At 51.6% G+C, this 19704-nt stretch overlaps 1 protein-coding gene across 1 annotated transcript in view; it reads left to right on the top strand.

The window, feature by feature from the left end:
* The window catches only part of Ak8 (adenylate kinase 8), a 117331-nt gene that overhangs the window by 51917 nt on the left and 45710 nt on the right, over positions 1-19704 (top strand). Inside the window, exon 11 of the mRNA XM_042681141.1 lies at positions 18890-19031. Coding sequence (XP_042537075.1) covers positions 18890-19031 — 142 coding nt within the window. The remainder of the gene's footprint in view (positions 1-18889; positions 19032-19704) is intronic.

The raw sequence follows: 19704 nt of genomic DNA, 5'->3' as shown, positions 1-19704 counted from the left end.
CAGCAGTAGCTAGTAGCCACAGAGGCTGAAGGAATGGGATATGGGATGCTAGAGTAACATAGATTAATACAGTTTTGAGGGGTTTTTGTTGTTGTTTTTTTTTTTGGTCCGGTCGTGGGGCCTGAACTCTGGGCCTGGGTGCTGTCCCTCAGCTCTTCAGCTCAAGGCTAGTGCTCTACCACTTGAGCCACAGTGCCACTTCTGGCTTTTTTCTTATGTGGTGCTGAGGAATCGAACCCAGGGCCTCAGGCATGCAAGGCAAGCGCTCTACCACTGAGCCACCTTCCTAGCCCTTGAGGGGTTTTTGTGGGGTGGGGAGAGGAGAGCTTGTGGGGCTTGAACTCTCCAGCTCAAGGCCAGTGCTCTACGACTTGATCCACAGTGCCACTTCTGGTTTTCTGGTGGTTAATTGGAGATAAGAATCATGCAGACTTTCCTGCCCAGGCTGGCTTTGAACAGCAACCCTCAGATCTTAGCCTCCTGAGTAGCTAGGATTACAGGTGTGAGCCACTGTCTCCTGCTGGTTTTGAGTTTTTTGTTGTTTTTTTTTGGGTTCGTTCGTGGGGCCTGAACTCTGGGCCTGGGCGCTGTCCCTCAGCTCTTCAGCTCAAGGCTAGCGCTCTACCACTTGATCCACAGCCACTTCCGGCTTTTTTCTTTTTTGCTTATGTGGTGCTGGGGAATCGAACCCAGGGCCTCATGCATGCAAGGCAAGCGCTCTACCACTGAGCCACCTTCCCAGCCCCTGGTTTTGAGTTTTTGTGGCTAGTGCCCCGTTCATGACTGGGTGAAAACTTCCTTCCCTATTAACAAGCACTTCCTGGCTCTGAAACAGATAGTACCTGGCAAAGGAGAGCATCCAAGGAAGGGAGCACAGGAATTTTTTGATTCTCCTTCTGTACACCTGCAATTGCTTACAAAATGTAAAATTACAAAAAGTAAATATTTAAGTGCTTTCTAAATTTGCAGTTCTTTGGTATTAGTGTATATCTTCTCAGATACACGGCTTTAGAAACATCCCTGAATACCTTAGGATGATCTAATGGGTTAGATCAAAGACCAAGTCCTTTCACAGTGGTGTGTGACTACTCCTAGGTCACCATATGCCCATTTTCTCCTCCTCTTCACTGTCTCTGTGTTTTGTCAGTGCATTTTTTTTTGCTATAGCTGCCGTAATAGCAGCTTAAAACAACATGATTTTATTTTCTTATAGTTCTGGAAGTCAGAAGGTGTTATCCAGGCTTTGCTCCTTCCTGAGGCTTAGGGGAGAAGGCTTCTCTGCCTTTCTTGGCTCCTAGAAGCTGCCTGCAATGTTTGGCTCCTGGCTCCCTTCCTTTTTCTTCAAAGCCAGCAGTGTAGCATCTTCAGCTCTCTCTCTCTGTGTCTTACTGACCTCTGCTTCCCTTGTTACGTCTCTTCTGACTGACCCTCATCCTCCCTCTTCCAACGTCCCTGTCATTGCATTGGGCCCACTCCAGTCGCACAGGACAATCTCTCATCCCAGGATCCCTAACTTTATCCCCCAGGCTAGGATTCCGATAACTTTGTGTAACTTCATCACTGGGGCCGGGATGTGGCCATCCTCATGCAGGGGGCTGTCAAGTTTATTCCACTCAACACAGGTAATAATCGAACCTTTGCCAATTTGTTTTTCATTGTGGTCTTCGTGATTACATTGTGAGATTGGTAATGTGAAACATATTTTGGTGCAAAATTGGTCATGCTTTTCATCTTTTGTAAATTGTCTCTATATCCTTGGTCTATTGGCTTAATTTCTTCTGCATATTTATTTACTTATGTTTAATGATTCAGGGGTGCACCTCAGGATCTCACATATGTCAGGCAGTTGCTCTACTACTGAACTACAGCACCTATTTTTCAATGAAGCCTTTTTTTTTTGTCTTAATTGCTTTGTAAGTATTCATTTAATATTAGGTTTAATTTTTTTCCCATTGAGTTTCTTTAAACCTGCATTCTGTATTTTATCTATATTGGAAGTCACTGTATAATTTTCTAGTTTTAGCTGTTTTGTGGGAAAGAATGGGGCCTGCTCAGAGCGCTTTAGTCTGGATGTCCTGGAGCTCCCTGGCCCCCTGGAGGACAGAGGAGGATGGGAACCATTGCTGCTTTATGGGGTCCTGGAGCACAGGCCTGCTGGTCTTCCTCCACTCTTTTTGTTTTGTTTTGTTTTTGTTGGTTGTGGGCCTTGAACTCTGGGCCTGAGCACTGTCCCTCAGCTCTTCAGCTCAAGGTTAGCACTCTACAACTTGAGCTATAGTGCCACTTCTGGTTTTTTGGTGGTTTATTGGAGATGAGAGTTTCACGGACTTTCCTGCCCAGGCTGGTTATGAACCGCGATCCTCAGATCTCAGCCTCCTAAGTAGCTAGGGTTACAGGCGTGAGCCACCGGCGCTCGGCTTCCTCCACTCTTATAGCCAGATGTGAGATAAGTATCATTATTATTTGTGCTGATACTAGGGCTTGGATTTAGGACTTTGTGCCCTTTATTGGCTTTTTCTACTCAAGGCTAGCACTCTACCACTAGAGCCACCCCTCCACTTCCAGCTTTTGGCTGGTTAATGAGAGATAAGAGTTTCACTGACTTTTCTGCCCAGGCTGGCTTCTAGCTGCCATCATCAAACCTCAGCCTTCTGAGTAGCTAGGATTGCAGATGTGAGCACCAGTGCCTGGCTGAGCACTGTATTTTTACTTATTCAGACCATATCTGAGGGTAAGTGGGAACAATGGTTACTTCCTTTTGTAGAGACAAATGAATTGCCATGAGCCCAAGCTCATTAACATGTACCTACCCCCCTCCCCGGCCCCCCACCAAAACCAAACCAAGGAGTCCCTTCAGTGGGGGTTCAGATGAGAGATTTTGTTTGCTTTTGGTTTGGGGGTTTTGGTTGAATACAAAGGAGACTATAGACACGTTTTCCAGTTTCCTTCTAAGTTAGACCTGAATAGCTTTCCTCTTCAGTGTTTTGTGCGAAGTTTTTTCTTCTACAGCTTTATGTTTTAGATTATATTATATTTAGATTGTATTAGATTAGATTAGATTAGATTTAGATTATGTAGCACTATACTTTTGTTCTTCCTACAGAATTAAAAACACAACAACCACCAATATCATATCTTCCTAACAGAAGCAATAAATTCTGTCATCTCGCTAATCCTGATCTGGCAGGGACAACAGGAATGCATTTACATTCATAACCACTAACCGGGTTTCATTAGCGGGCTGGGGAAACGCTGCCAGGAAATCCACGGCCCTCCGGGCGCAGAGGAGGAGCGGGCACCGCCCAGGCGGCAGAGCCACTTCCCTGCCAGCTGAGGCAGGAAGAACACAGACACAATTCTCCACAGAGCTCAGTTTGGAAGGGAAGATGGGACTGCACAGGGAAGCTGCACAGTCAACCCACAGCCTGGCGAGGCTGCCCAGCTCCCTGCCCAGAACACTGTGACCTCGTGACACCGGCATGCACTGCCGTTAGTGTTAGAGGATGGCACTGGTCATTCTTCCTCCCCACCCGTGAGCTGAGAACCCATGAAGAGGCAGACCTCAAAGCCGCAGGTGTGTGCCATAGGCTGGGACCATCAGGCAGAGATTCCCTTGGGTCAGAGGTAGCAGCTAGGCTTCCCAAGGCCAGGACCGGGAAAAGCCAACAAATGCCACATCCTGGCAATGGGAACAGGGAGAGGGGCCCCAACTGGACCCAAAGATCCCTGGCCAAGCAGTAGCTATAGAAGAAGGTCTCTCCCGAATACTCAGGGACAGAGTGCTACAGTCCCCAGCCTGCAGTCATCCAGAAGAGGGAGTCTGGGGGCATTCCTCCCCAATCTGAGGCACCACGAGTCTCGCTCTGCCGATTCCCAGGCGCATTTCTGATACCTGTGTGTGCCAGGGGCCAGCTGGCATCCTGGCAGGAGAGCACCAGTCCCACCTCCTCTCCATAGTGCTCACAGAGGACATCCAAACCCTCCAAGGCTGGGACACAGAGGCCTCAGCACCAGCGTCCGAAGCCCCTGGCATCTCTGAGCTGGTGCATGTCACCCCCCATGCACACACTGCTCCGTTGGGCATGCTGTTCTTCCTGCTCCAGCTACTAGCCTCCGGGTGCCCAGGGCCTGGCCGGCTCTGCCCCTCTCTCCATTCACCTTGGAGCCCCACAGCTCTGTCGCTGCTGGGGAGTCCTGCCACCCCCATAGTCCAGGTGTCGTCCTTCCCCATGGAGCTGCCGCCTCTGCAAGGCTCGTCCCCGCCGTGACCTCTACGGGCTCCGTTATGTTCTGGTTTTGTCCTCACAGGTGCTGCCAACACCTCCTTTTTCGAGTCGGCAGCAAAATTAATAAGTGCACTGTTTTCTTGGCAAGGGACCCCAGAGCCCCATCTTAGCTCCACTCCCGTCTCCTGATCCCAGGCTGTGGGTGACGGCATCATGGACAGAGGGACGGGGAAATGTTTATTCCGTGCTCTGGACTTGGAAATATATAGGTCTGACCTCCTAAACTCATTCCAACTTAGCTGCAGTGAACAGAACAAATTCATTCCCCAGGGCTGTGCGCACGGCGCTCTTGATGCAGGCAGCCTCCACAAAAGCCATCGGGGTTTGGCCCTCACAACAGTCGCTGCCTTCACCGCTGGAAAGGGTCTGTCACTTCTACCTGGATGAGAAGCAAGTCAAAACAATTCTGGGATTTTGGAAAAACAAGTTCTCAGCCATTTCCGTAACTCTTAAAATGAGATTGTTGATGCCTAGGTCCCCATGGCAGACACCATGCAATAGGACACGACACACGTGTCACAGTGGAGGCTGACTTCCTTTTCCAAAATCAGGCACGTGAGCTACTGGGTCTCTATCGCCGGCTGAAGTCAGCCAGCGTTCCCAGTGGCCGCCAGCGCCGCAGGACCTTCGGGGCTCCTTCTCCCCATTTAGAGGCACATTACAACCTGACCAGGAGTCAGCTGGGGCAGGCTGGCTGCACCATTTCATTCCCATCAAAGGCGTCACATGGAATTCCAGAGCCTAGATTCCCCAGGAGAGTAGTCTCCAAGTTTGTGCCCTTTGGAATGTCTGGCTTTGCACTTTTCACACAACACAAAGCCAGGATCCTGCTGGCCTTGTTCCACTGTTCCAATTCCATTGAAGAGGACGTCTGCTTTGCTTTGAGATGGCGGTCCAGTTAGTGCCAGGCCACTGTCTTTTTCCATTTGGGACAGTCAGGGCAACCCCAGCTCTCTTATTCTTTTTTTTTCAATTGGTTCATCCTGGGGCTTGAACTTGGGGCCTGGGTGCTATTCTGAGCCTTTTTGCTCAAGGCTAGAACTCTATCACTTTGAGCCATAGCTCCACTTCTAGTTTTTTTGGCAGTTCATTGGAGATGAGTCTCATGGATTTTCCTGGTTTTGAATGACAGTCCTCGGACCTCAGCCTCCTGAGTAGCTAGGATTACAGGCGTGAGCCAACGGCATCTGGCCCCGCTTTCATTCCTGAATATCATCTGGGGTTTACTGAACAAGAGAAACATGAGAGCTTGTCCTGGTTTCCATCCTTGCACTGGGTGTTGGATGGTCATCTCAGTGTGTGTAGAGTGGATTCAGAAAGTGTCCCGTCAGGGCCCTGCCAGCCACGGTGTGTCCCCACAGTGGTGTTTTGTGGTGGACTCTAGCTTTTCCTATCTCTGCAGGAGTGGGAGGGCCAGTCTGGCAGCTCTGCCCAGTGGGTATTGGTCAGGATGCCTTTTGGTCCTAACTCACGTGCTTGCTTAACCCCACAGTGAACCAGGTTCCCTCTAGGACAGCCTGCATTCCGACACACGCCAGACATGTGCTTGCTTTAGGTGAGAACACAGCTATTTAATTGGTGTGCTAACTTCCCCAAAAGCCGAGGAGGTAACGCAGAAGACAGATCATTATGGAGTGTTACCTGTGTCCCCTCCTGCACAGCCTCTCCTTGCTAAGTGTCTCTGCCTGGAGAAAGGTCCCCAACGGCCTAATAGAACCTGAGCAGAGGTGGCAGATGCGAGGCTTGCTGACACACTGTGGTAATGAGTCCTCACCCTAGCAAAACCAGCCAGGGAGACACAAGCCCGCCACACCAGCCCCACATGGAGCTGATTATGAGTGATTTTGAGACCCGTCTGTGGGCCCAGGTCCCAGGTGGCCTAGATCACAGCCCAGCTGAAGTGCTTCATTTTTATTTTGTTTTAAAGGAGGAATTAATATTCTCATCACTAAATGCACACTAAAGATTCGACAATAGGCCGGCTTTTCTCTTTTGTTAAAAACTTGCAAAGAGTTGCTGAGTTGAAAGACCACGTAAAGCTCCCCATCTGAGGAGGTAAGCGGCTGCGATTTCTTGTTTTGAGCAGTGCAGCCTGGGCGAGCTGCTAGCCGGGGAGACCCTGGGGGACCCCTGCCCGCTCACTACCAGCCAGCTTCCACGCAGCGTGTTTGTACTAGCTGAAGACGGCGCGTGCCTTTCTAAATAATTTACCGATTGATTAATAGACTCACAGGGGTATAATTAGTGGAGGGAGAGACGGTGGGCACCGTAACCAGTACAGTGCTTGGGGGAACGGGAGCCTTTTTTTTTTTTTAACAGAAACTTTCTAGGGTGCTGGGCGTTTGAAGCTAAGTTGGGAAGAGCTCAGTGCCTCTTCCCTTTTGAAGTGGAAATAGGACAGTTTGAATCCGTCGAGTTTAATTTTTCACAAGCTTTAGGGGCCCCGCAGAGCAACTCCCTTTTTATTATTGAAAAAAACTCTACATTTTTCTTTCATTTTCTCTCCGCATGTGCGCGCGCGCGCGCACACACACACACACACACACGTGTGTGTGCACACACACAGTCCAAGCAGTAAGTCATAAACACATTAATTTACTTTTCTGTTGCGTGTGGGTTTTCCTCGCCATGCCTTCCCCAGCCAGGGGCCTCGCTGGAGGGGCCAGAGGTCGGCTAACAGCTGCCCCCGCCCCGTAATGTATGCGTCTGTGAGGACCCTCACCTCCAGCTGACAATGCTTTTGAAGTAGCTTCCTTTTTCAAGTCAAACTTTCGGCTTATCCACTGGGACTGCTACAAAGATTCCTTATGGAAAATAGGTAGGAGTCTTTTTCAGCCTGAGAGAAAGCCTCCGCTGGCCAGGCCAGCCAAACAGGGCAGTGGCGGGGAGAGAGCTGCTTGCATTCCGAAGGCCCCAGGGCCTCTCTTGTGAGGACAGTTCTATCACGGGGTGGGAGGGGAGGGGTCAATATGTGTCCCCCTCCTCATCAACAGGTTTGTGGCCCACGCGAGTCCCCCTCTCCCTTTTCCTTTTTTCTTTCCCATCTAGACTTTGATTGTGAAAGTACACTGTTGTCTTTGTGCATGATCAGAATGCCTGCCAGTGGGGTTGAAGCCAGGTGAGAACCGGTTATGAAGGTGTCCAGTGGACATTCAGTGGAGAAACTGAGGCAGTTAGGGATTCTAGACCCATTCTTCTCCACCAAGAATGTGTGCAGCAGGAGCAAGGCCAGCCAGTGTCTTTGGTGCTTTGGTGTGCTTTGCTTTGCTTTGCTTTTGTGCCTCTGTGCAGGTAGCCTCATGTTAGCCCTTTGCTTTTCTGCTCAAGGCTGGCACTGTCCCAATTGAGCCATACTTCCACTTCTCACTCTTTTGTTGGTACGGGGCTTGAACTCAGGGCTCAGACACTGTCGCTGAGCTTTTTTGCTCAAGGCTGGCACTCTACCACTTTAAGCCACAGCTCTACTTCTGGTTTTCTGGTGGTTCATGGGAGATAGTCTCACAGACTTTCCTGCCTGGGCTGGCTTTGAACCCCAATCCTCAGATCTCAGCCTCCTGAGTAGCTAGGATTACAGTGCAGGTGTCAGCCACTGGCACCTGGCTCACTTCTGACTTTTTGCTGGTTACTCTGAGATAAGAGTCTCTCAGCTTTGTCTACCCAGCTGGCTCACAACCATGACTCTCAGATCTCAGGCTCCTGATAGTAGGATTACAGGCGTGAGCCACTGGCACCTGGCTGGTGTGATTTCTTACCACCACAGAGCAGCCCCAGATTTTCCTGTGGACAGAAAGCTCAGTTTCCTGGACATGTGGTTACAACTAGACAGAACAAACCCAGACATTTGTGGGAAGTCCACGGAAAGCCCAGAAGTGCAAAGTGTCCTCCTGCTCTACCTGGAGTGTCTGGAAGTGTGTGCCCTCCCGGGCAGCCCCCATGGCCTCAGAGAAGAGCAAACCTCCAACGCACTGAGCTGTGAAATCGTCTTGGACAGGCCGGACCCCTGAGGCCCAGCCCTGCTTCTCCAGAAAGGGCGTCTCCTAGCACGCCTGTCTGGACAGACCCTGGCAGGGCCAGAGCTGCATCAAGCCCTTTGCAGGCCCCAAGGCCAGTGCTGCTGAGTCCCCTGCCCTCTGGGAATGTCCTCCATTGACAGGGAATGTCACTGCTTCTTCCTCCAAGGACTGTGAGTGAGGCCTGCGGGAGCTTGTCACCTCGAGCCGGCGCCCAGGTTTCTCCATGTAAACGAACCTGGCACAGAGGAAGGGAGCCCTGCAGCTCCACACCTGTCTATGCAGCTCTGGGTGACCCTGGGCAGAGAGACAGGACTGGTGGGCTGAGGAGTGGAGGTGGGTTGGAGACAGGAGGTCCTGGCACCCAGGGCTGGAGCAGGGAAGGAGGACTTCTCCCTCACGACCTCTCCCTGATCTTGGCTCCATAATTCTGCCCCCACCTCAGCCTCTGTGGGGGGCGAGCAGGACCTCGTCTGAGCTGCCCATCCCCATCCCCCCACCCCCACACCCAAATCTCCCATTGGCTGGTGCTCAGTGCTGGCTGACGGCTCCTTGGGTGGCAGAGCAGCACCGGCCTGGCGGGTCTGATGTGTGTTAGGGAGCGGGCAGGTGGCCGCTGACCAGGCCACTTTGGTAGGAGCACCAGGAAGGGCTCCCCCAGCATCCAGGGCCCAGAAATGACCTGCTGCCCATGCTTCCATGTGGATGACACCCCACTCGTCCTGGTGGCACGGACTGTGCACAACCAGAAGGGTTTCTAGCGAGATGGTGAGCAGGGGTACAGTGTGCTGCCACCCAGCTGTGCGACCTTGGCCAGACGCTCACCCTCTCGGGGCCTTAGCTCCCTCTGAAAGGAGGACTTTCAGAGTGGGTGCGGTGAAGCGTGTCCACACAATGGCCCACGCAAGCAGGGCACCTCACCCACAGGGGACCGTCGCTCGCCTCCTGTCAGGATCACAGTGGCAGACATGCCATCCTCCTTGTGGCGCGGTGACAAGGCCCCGGCACAGGGATGTCATGGATGCAGGTTTCGATGTCTTCTTCTTTTCCTGCGGCCACCTTCAGCCTTGGATGCCTGGTCTCTGTCACCAACAGAAACTGTCCCTGCTCCAGTTTGTCACAACTGCTGCCCAGTGGCCTGTGGTAACAGGCCAGTCCACCGCTCCATGGCCTCAGTGACAACTGGTCATTTAGTGCGTGGTTTGCTGGGTGAGGATTTGGACAGGGCCTGGGGCTGGGGCTTGGACAGGAGGGCAGACCACTGCTGCTGTCTGGGCCCGTCGGGCCCTGCCTCTTGAGTTCCTTGCCTCTCCTCCATATGTATACTGATGTGCCTGACATGGATTCCCCATCCCCTTCCCCAATGGCTGATCACAGGCTGGGGTGGGCCAGGTATTGCTCCCTGCAGCCTCCTCCAGCTGGCTTGGTTTCCTCACAGCATGGCGGCTGCAGGTTGCATCCGAGGATCCGAGGGTGGCCATGGCTGGGGGGAGAGGACAAGGAAAGCTGCCAGGCTTCATACGACCTAACCTCAGAGGTACCCCCCCCCCCCGCCCCACTTTACCCAGCATCAGGCTGGCCTCACTGGCCAGCCTGGACTCAAAGGGAGAGCCATGAGCCCCATCCCTCAGTGGTAAGGCTGATGAAGGTGCAGACATCTTTACCCCATGATGAAGCCTGTTCTGAACACTCTATTTTGTTCAGGACTTGGCCATATCACGTGGCTGAGGTAGAACATGGCCTTATAAATGTTTAGCTTCTGTGTGGCTCAGTGGTTTGCTGCCACCAGAGACCTGGAGGTTCAGTCCTGTTCTCTCAAGAGGAGGAAACCCCAACTGGGAGGTGACATGGTCCCCAGTGGACTGGCTGCAGACAGAATTCAGGCTTCTGGGTCTTCCCATCGCCGGTCCTTCTAAACGGGCAGTGTGGCAGGGCACAGAGTGAGAGGAAGCCTCCCCAGACCTGGGTGCCAGTCTGGGCTTTTCTGCCTTCTGGCTGTGTGGCCTTGGCAAAATGGGTTTCTCTTGTTGCGCCTCAGTTTCCCAGTCTGAAAAATAGGGTGTTATTTCATAGGATTGTTATGATTATGTGAATTAATACTTGTACTCACATAAGCGCACCCTCGGACCAGAGCCAGGCCCATGGGTCCACCTCGTAGTGCATACCCTGTTCTGTAGGCTCCCCGTGGCACCTTCTCTATCCCAGAGCACCAGGCCTGCTCTCCCAGGCTGCTGGCTGGCTTCTCCCAGATCTCCTTGCTGCCTGTGAGGTGTGGGAGAAATAACTGCTTCTGAGCCCCACCCATTTGAGTGGAAGGGAGATGAGATCCTCAACTCCACAGGTAGTGTGCAGTGTTGTAGTGTTGTGTAGTGTGGTATAGTTCATTTAATATGTCACACATATGCATGTACACACGCACATGCTTTTCTCCAGATATTCTTAGATTACATTGAAAGATGTAAAAAATGCACTTTGAAATAAGAATAGCCATCAAGTTGTTATGCACTGTGGCTGAGTACTTTTTTATATTACTTTGGCAAGTGAAGTAGAGGGAATTTACAGAAAAATGGCTGCCCCTGAGTGGTCTTTCGTGTGTGTATATGTGTGTGTGTGTGTGTGTGTGTGTGTGTGTGTGTGCTGGTATCTGGAGCTTGCACTTCAGGCCTCACCACATGAGCAATGTCTGCATGTCAGCTCGTGCTGATTTATTGGAGATAGTCCTACACAGGCTGCCTTCACATTGTGATCCTCAGATCTCAGCCTCGTAAGTAGCTAGATTGTAGGCATGAGCCCCTGGTGCCAGCTTGAGTGCTCTTTTTACTCATGTGACATGTCACTCCCTGGGACACACGGAGATGTCCCTGGGGGCAGTGCTGCCACCCAGCTGTGAGCATGCCAGTGCTGTGTGGACCCTGAAGAGAGAGGTTGGAAGTGGGTCGCCACTCTTCCAGAGGTGAGAACCTCAGGGGGACCCTCTAGTCAGTCAGAGCTCCAAGGGAAAATCCAGAATTAAACTGTTGTTCTTTCCTGGCACTGTTATCTTTCTGGTAATTTCATTGTTGTTAGTAAGCAATATAGATGTTAGACTATAGACTTTCAGATCTTAGCAAACACATCTCTCTAATCTTGCACCTGGAGGAGTAAGCCTAGCAAGACAGGTCTGTCTGGGGCAAATGACCTCAGTTTACCAAGGAGCCAACTAGATCCAGCGAGCTTCTGCCCTGCACACTTGACACAATCCTCGTCTCTCCCTCCCTGGCGGTTTCACCAATGTTTGTAGAGCTTTTCAAGACTCACTTGGGTGCAGCACCAAAACCAACCAGCAGGTGGCAGTACATCATAAACAAACAGCATTAGTACAGCGGACCTGGCCCTGGGTCCAGCACCTCAGTGCCAATTTCTGTTCCAGCTGTGGTGAGGGCTCGCAGGTCTCTGCTACCAGGAGTCGGCCCCATCTCCCAGAAATCATCAATTTAACTTTCACTGGATCCCAGTGATGTGTGACACTCGCTCCAAAGCTCCCAGAATTCTAGGGAGGAGATGGGCCCAGGGGTGGTGGTGATAAGTCCTTTTCCTCGTGAGCACTAGAATAGAAATTAAAACAAAAACTAAATTACTCCTGTCTTGTAAGCTCTCCGGATCTGACTTACTGCCGGGGGCCCTGGGGACCCCTTCATGGTCGGCAGGACCTGGAGCCCGGGAGCCCGCAGCTGTGCTGGGGTGCTGAAAGAGAGGAGGCTTTCCAGCCAGAAGGTGTGGCTGGGTTCCTTCCCATCTGCCCCAGGGAGTGTCTGCCTACCAGACCTGTGGAGCCTTCACCTCCAGACACCTGTGGCGGGAGCCATGGCCTGCCTTCTCTCACCTTTCTAAGCCAGCTCCAACAACCTTAGGGCCCCTCTCCGGCCTCCACCCAACCTCGCTCCCAGGCTGGGACACAGTGACAGGCCAAAAGGCCAGGGGGCCTTGTGATGTGTGGACCACAGACAGCAGCTGGTGTGACCTGGTTTGGGGGGGGGGGAGGGGAGAGACAGGGGAGCTCCAGTCTCCAGGGCAAACTGGTAGTGCATGGGTACCCCCCTTCCGCTGCCCTCAGTCCCACAAGGCATTGTCCCAGCTGAGTGTAGCTGAGGGCAGAGCTACTGCCAGGAGAAATCAGATTGGCCAGGCTCTGTTAGCAGTGGCCCAGCTCCTAGCTGAAGCCCAGAGTTGATGGGAAGGGGCTGAATGTGAGGCTGGGGTCTCTCACCAAGAATCTGCCTTTAAGACAGGACAGGAGCAGTGGCCAGGGCTCCCAAGCGGTGTGGGCCTAGAAACACCCTGTGAGAGAGCCTGCACTGAGCCCCCTTCCAGGCCCACCCAGGCTGCAGGGGTCCCTGGACTGAGGTCAGCCTCAGGATTGGCCTCCACCAAGGATCTTGAGGGCAGGGAGAGAAAAGCAAACTTCTAAAACCGGGAATAATGGTATGCTCACATCTTGCACTTTCCTAAACCTGGGGCTGACAGGACATTCTAGAGTGGTTGCCCTTGGCAGTTACTTGCAGGCAGGGAGAGATGTTAACTGTCACGTTGGGAAATCAAGCCCCAGGCGTCTGACTTAATGGTGGGAGACTTGAGCCTGGCTGGGCCTCTCTGAAAGGAGCAGAGAGGATAATGGACATATTACCCAGGGACTTTAAACTCCCTGCAGAAGGGAGAGTGCAGTCCTCCCCAAAGAACACGTTGCTGCGGGATGAGCAAGGGGTGGAAGCCTGCAGGAAAGAAGGCACAAAGAAGGAGAGGAGAGGAGAGGAGAAGGGGGAGGAGAAGGGAAAGGAGAGGCAGAGGCAAGGCAGGCACAGCCCATGTGGGCTGGTTTGGGTCTTCAGGATTCCCCTCTCCCCTGGGGTTCTGCCCACTGTCGCTGCCCAGGGACACTGTCCGGGAGGGTGGGTGGCCTTGGAGGCAGCCATGTCCCAGCGCCCTTCACCCTATCCCGAGTAGGGGACCCAAGCAATCTCCCTGGAGGACACTTGCATGAGGGAGAGGCATCTCTCGCTTCAGCCGCACCACCCTTTGAGGCTCTGTGGATTTTCCTATTCCGTGTTATTCCAGGACTGGAGCTTTCCCAAGAATACTCAAGACTGGCCGATTTGGGCAAATGCCATGATGCCAGGCTTCACAGCTTGCCCAGCTGGTGGAGTTAAGAGAAAGATGGAGCCGTCTGCCGGGCGCTGGTGGCTCACGCCTGTAATCCTAGCTACTGAGGAGGCTGAGATCTGAGGATCGCGGCTCAAAGCCAGCCCGGGCAGAAGAGACCGTGAGACTCCTATCTCCAATAAACCACCACAAAACCGGAAGTGGCGCTGTAGCTCAAGTGGTAGAGCGCTCGCCTTGAGCTGAAGAGCTGAGGGACAGCGCCCAGGCCCAGAGTTCAAGCCCCACGACCGACAAAAAAAAAAAAAAAGATGGAGCCAGTGTAGGAGCACCCGAGCCACCGCGGTGGCTTCTCCCGGAGTCCCTTGTCCCTGTGGCATGACCTCCTCCCGGCAGTGGTTACCTTTTAAAAACTCCTTTTTAACAGAAGACTTTTAACGCGTATTAAAAAAATAGAAGAGTACATCTTTGGGGATCTCTGGCAGTACAGTGAGCCCTGACACCCCTCTGAATCTGGTACCAGCCCAGGGCACCAAGCCACACCCCCAAACCCAGACATCTACCTACCTTCGCTTGGAAGCTGAGGCAGGCTCCTGTGTAGGGAGCCGCTGGGGCAGAAAGTTCCCTACCACTACAGGCACTAAAGAGGGCTTGACCTCTCCAGGGTCATCCCAGCAGAGGGGGCCTGGGCCTTTCAGTCAGGATCCTGTTGAACTGTCTCCTTATCTCCTCTCTGTGCAGGGACCCTGAGCTCCACGAACAGAGAGGTTGCATCTCACTTCCAGGCATCCTGTGCCTGGCTCTCATCTCTCTGGGTGTATTTATATATACATATATACACGTGTATGTCCATATTATAATACATATTATTTATATTGCATATTTAAATATATAATAATATCTAAACATGCACATGTTTAAAATTTAGCTGCTTATAGAAGATATTTGTTTATCACATTCCCCCCATTCTGTCACAAGTTAAGGTAAAAATACATAGGCATATCCGTATGTGTATATCTATATATTTTTTTTTCAGTTGTGGGACTTGAACTCAGGGCCTGGGTGCTGTCCCTGAGCTTTTTCACTCAAGAAAGTGCTCTATCACTTTGAGCCACAGCACCATGTCCAAGGTAACTAGTTTTTTTAGAGGGTGCATAGTATTTCACAGCACGGATGAGCCGCTTTTTATTAACATTCCCCTCTACTGGTAGACACAGCACATCTGCCCCAGCTGTCCGTGAGAGTCGGGTGTTCCTTCTGAAATAGACTGGGCAAGTCCCTCCAGGAATCGTTTGTCAGCTGAGGGAGGAGCTGGGAGAGAAGCCTTTGTGTTGCGGTCTGTCGTCCTTTCTTCCCTCTGGTCAGATTTCTCCCTGGCCGATGCAGTTTCCTGCACTGGTTTGTAAGTGGCTGAGGCTAGGGACGTGGACTCCAGGGCCCCCAGGCAGTGTGGCAAGGCCACAGCTGGGGCCTTGTGGGCAGTCATGGTGCTGCCCCACCTCTACACCAACTGATTGGATGACCTTAACTATATCACCTAGGACCCAGACCCAACCGTGAGATGACCTTCCAAACAATTTTTTTATTATTTATTTATTTTTGTAGGTCGTGGGGCTTGAACTCTGGGCTTGAATGCTGTCCCTGTGCTCTTCAGCTCAAGGCGAGCACTCTACCACTTAAGCCACAGCGCCACTTCCGGTTTTCTGGTGGTTTATTGGAGATAAGAGTCTCATGGACTTTTCTGCTAGCTTTGAACCTCGATCTTCAGATCTCAGCCTCCCGAGTAGCTAGGATTACAGACGTGAGCCACCAATGCCCAGCTCCAAACATTTTTTTTTTTTTTTGACACCCGTAGTAGGGTTTGAACTTGGGTTTGGAGATGATCATGGAGGAGCTAAGGTGATATAATGAAAATGAGAGGAAGGAAATCTTGGGAGGGACTACTCAGGGCCTTGCACTTGCTAGGCAGGTACTTGATCCATGTCCCAGACCTTTTTTGATGTCATTAAAAAAAAAATAGAATCCTTGGGGCTGGGAAGGTGGCTCAGTGGTAGAGTGATTGCTGGGGAGGTGGCTCAGTGGTAGAGTGCTTGCCTTACATGCATGAGGCCCTGGGTTTGATTCCTCCGCACCACATAAGCAGAAAAAGCCGGAAGTGGTGTTGTGGCTCCAGTGGTAAAGCACTAGCCTTGAGCTGAAGAGCTGAGGGACAGCGCCCAGGCCGAGTTCAGGCCCCACAACCAACCAAAAAAAAATAGAGTCCCATGTTGTTACTGTTTGTGCCAGTACTGGGGTTTGAACTCAGGGTGTAGGGTGTTGTCTTTTAGCTTTTTTTTTTTCTCAAGGTTAGCATTCTACCTCTTGAGCCACAGCTCCATTTCCAGCTTTTTGGTAGTTGATTTGGAGATAAGAATCTCAGGGACTTTACTTCATGGGCTGTCTTCAAACAAGATCCTCAGATCTCAGCCTCCTGTGTAGCTGGGATGACACTTATCCAGAGCAGTGTTTATGCTTTGGCCAGCCTGGACTGTTATCCTCCTGTTTACATTTCCCTTATACCTGGGGTGACAGGTGCATGTCAGCACACCCAGCTTTATTGATTATCATGAGGATTCTGGAACTTTTTTTTGCCCCCTGCTGGCCTCCCAACTTTAATTCTCCCCATCTTAGCCTCCTGGGTGTCTAGGATTACAGGTGTGAGCCATTGTGCTCAGCATTGCAGTGCCATTTGAGAAGGGAAACCGCCTGTTTATTCCATATCTACTGTGTGCTGGGCTTGGACAAATTTAGTAGAACAGGTCCGGGCTCCCCTGGCACCTGTGAGAGCCAGACATTATGCACAGAATTACCTAGAGTGTTGGCTACAAATGAGGGGCACCAGAGCACAGGTGAACCTGGGGTGGGGGGTCACAGACCTATGGTGCAGGCCAGGCCAGGGCTGCTATGATGAAGGGGACCAGGCAGGGTAGGGAAGCCTGGGGAGCTTCTCCAAGGAGGAAGGCAGGCTCCAGGTCACCTGCAGGCTCTGCTGGTCCTGTGGGGAGAAGGCAAGGGAAGACAGCCCCACCCACTTGTCAATCATACTGTCTACCAGGGCTCTGCGCTCTCTCTCTCTCTCTCTCTCTCTCTCTCTCTCTCTCTCTCTTGCTCACTCGCTCTCTCTCTCACTCTCGCTCGCTCTCGTGCCACTCTCTCTCTCGCTCTCCAGCCCTGGGGCTTGAACTCAGCCTGAGCACTGTCCTTGAGCTCCTCTTGCTTAAGGCTAGCGCTGTACCACTTGAGCCACAGCATCACTTTCAGCTTTTTCTGTGATGAATTGAATTATAAGAGTCTCACAGACTTCCCTGTCCAGGCTGGCTTCAAACTGTGATCTTCAGATCTCAGCCTCCTGAGTAGCTAGGAATACAGGTATGAGCCACTGGTGCCCAGCTTCCAGGGCTCTTCTTAAGGCAGAATCCTTTCTCTGCTCTCTCCTGACTGGGAGATAAAGGAGGTAGAAGAATGACATCCTCTCCCCCCGCCCCGCCATCCTGTGTTACTGGGGATCAAATCCAGGGCTCATACCTGCTAAGAAAGAGTTCTACTTACCCCGAGCTATGTTTCCAGCCCACCAGCTTGTATGCTTGTGTTCTTTCTCTATTTTTTGGAAGTATTGGTATTTGAACTCAGTCTTGAGCTTGAGCTCACACAGTTTGCTTGTTGGCTAGTGCTCGGTTACTTAAGCCTCACCTTCAGCCCTGGAAATGCATGGACTTTTCTGTCTGAGCTGAACTGGATCTCAGCATTCGGAATAGCTAGTCTTAACAGAAATAGTCGCTGTCACTTGGCCTTTTCTTTATTTTTTTAATTTTGAAATACAGTCTGTCTTACCAAGTTGACCAGGCTGGTGTCCACCTTGTAATCCTCTAGCCTCAGACTCCCAAGTAGCTGAGGCTACAGGCTTGTACCACCACACTGGCTTAAAAGACCACATTTCAGGAGAGGCACATAGCTTAGATTTGTGCTTCACAGGGTGGAGGGAGGTTCTGGGAGGCCGATCACCTCTCACTCCCCACAGCCTGGGCCTGAGGAGGCCCACACGTGTGCATTAGGGCATGCTGAGAGCATGGTTGGTAGGAGGAAGCTTCTAGAGAAACTTCCAATGTTCAATGGCTGCACCTTTAGCAGAGCAGCCTCACTTGGGCCATGTTCACAGCAAACAGTGGTAACATTTACCCAGTATTCCTGGGAAAATGAGTGCAAAGAGCAGGAAATGCAGAGCAAATTGCCAGAACGCACTACATTAGCAACATGGGCCGTTTAATGATTCTGGAAAGAGAGGTATGAATTTCAGGAAAATGTCAATTGCAGCAATGTAAACAAGAGGCTTGGAAATCTCTTCTGTGGGGCTTATTCAGTCTCTCCTTGTAAGTAGAGCTGTGATTCTTGAGACAGCCTGGATCCTAAGATGGAGGAGGGGAGGATGGGGGCGGGAGGGGACGGGAGTGAACCCAGAGCAGCCAGCGCACTGGTTCCTTCCCATCTGAGAACTAAAATTTTAGGTGGGGCCCCAGCTTCCCTGGAAAGGGTTTGCAGCCAAAACTGGAGCTTTGTGCATTGCCGTGACTGAATGTGTCTTCCCCCAGATTCCCCGGGTGGAACCCAGCCCAGTAGGTTATGGTATGAGGAAGATAGATGCTGGGGAAGCAATTCACTCATAAGGGTGGAGCCCCCATAATGGGGATTGCGCCCTTATAATGCTGACCCTAGCCGGGTACAGGTGGCTCATGCCTGCAGTCCTAGCTCCTCAGGAAGCTAAGATCTGAGGATTGCAGTTCGAAGCCAGCCTAGATAGGAAAGGCTGTGAAACGCATACTTCCAGTTAGCCACCAAAAAAGCCAGAAATGAAGCTGTGGATCAAAGTGATAGAGCTGTAGCCTTGATCACAAAAGCTCAGGGCCAGTGCCCAAGCCCTGAATTCAAGCCCTAGGCTTGGTACAAAATGAAATAAAAGTAAAAGTGACCAGAGACACCCCACCATCACCTTGCCATCTGCTACGTGAGGACCAGTACGAAGGCACTGTCCATAATCCTGAAAAGTCGGCCCTACCAAACCCTGAACGTGCCTTGATCTTAGATCTCCAGCCTTCAGAATTGTGCAGAATGAATTTCTGTTGTTTCTAAGTTATCCAGCTTATGACATTTTTGTTACAACTGCCAGATCAGATTAAGACAGGCGGCATAAACTGCCTACATGTCACTGGAGGGCTGGGAACAACCCTGGCTTCCCATGAGGAGGATGTCAAGGTCAGGGCAAGGTCACCACACTGCCCAGCTCAGGAGCCTTTGTCTTCTATGGCTACACATTGTCCAGCTGGTTCCACGTGCTCCACTTTAGCCCAGCCCTCAGCAGCTCAGTCCTTGATTCTAGAAGGTTAAGAAGCCTGTGGACCAGCAGCTGCTCACTGTCCTTCCTTTCAGTCCCTGACAGTCTGGTGGTGAAGGTGCTGACCAGCCGCCTGGAGAAGCAGGACTGCCTTCAGAAAGGATGGGTGCTGCATGACTTCCCGAGAGACCTAGACCAGGCCCACCTGCTGTGCACCAAGGGCTTCAGTCCTAACAGGTGAGCTGTCTCACGCTGCCCCCCCAGGGGCTCGCCTCACTTTTTCCACTGGGCAGCTTCTTGCCCGCAGGAGCCTTCCAGTGACCCTGAGCTATAGGAACTTGTCTAACTTCCACCCATTGCCTTGTGGACTAGAAGTCAGGCCTGGGCTCAAATCCCAGCTCTTACATTCCTGATTCATAAGATGGTGGTTAAGGCCCAGCTCGTCTTAGGGGAACTGAGCAAATCAATTGGTGTTTTCTTCTACCATTTCAACCATTTCTCTGGCTTTGTACTTAACCCTTTGATGTAGTTGGTATTTATTTTGATGTGGTTGGTATTTACATGAGTCTTTTTCCCCCCATTGGTTAACAGTTGTCTCCAAACTAGACTGAACATTGTATTTTGTTGGTGTTTTGTTTTGCACTACTAGGCATTTGAACTCAGGGCTTGGGTTTGCTAGGCTCTTGTGATACAGAAAGGCCATATCTCCAGCCCTGTCTTTGTTTTTGTTTTTATTTGTCGGTGGTAGGGCTTGAACTCGGGGCCTTGTTTCTGTCCCTCAGCTCTTCAGCTCTAAGTGAGCATTCTGTGGCTTGAGCCACAGGGCCACTTCTGGTTTTCTGGCGGTTTATTGGAGATAAGTCTCATAGACTTCCCTGCCTGGGCTGGCTTTGAACCACGATCCTCAGAT

The sequence above is a fragment of the Dipodomys spectabilis genome, unplaced genomic scaffold, assembly GCF_019054845.1.
Source record: "Dipodomys spectabilis isolate Male_0828 unplaced genomic scaffold, ASM1905484v1 ptg000067l, whole genome shotgun sequence".
NCBI lineage: Eukaryota > Metazoa > Chordata > Mammalia > Rodentia > Heteromyidae > Dipodomys > Dipodomys spectabilis.
This window is presented reverse-complemented; position numbering and strand designations above follow the sequence as displayed.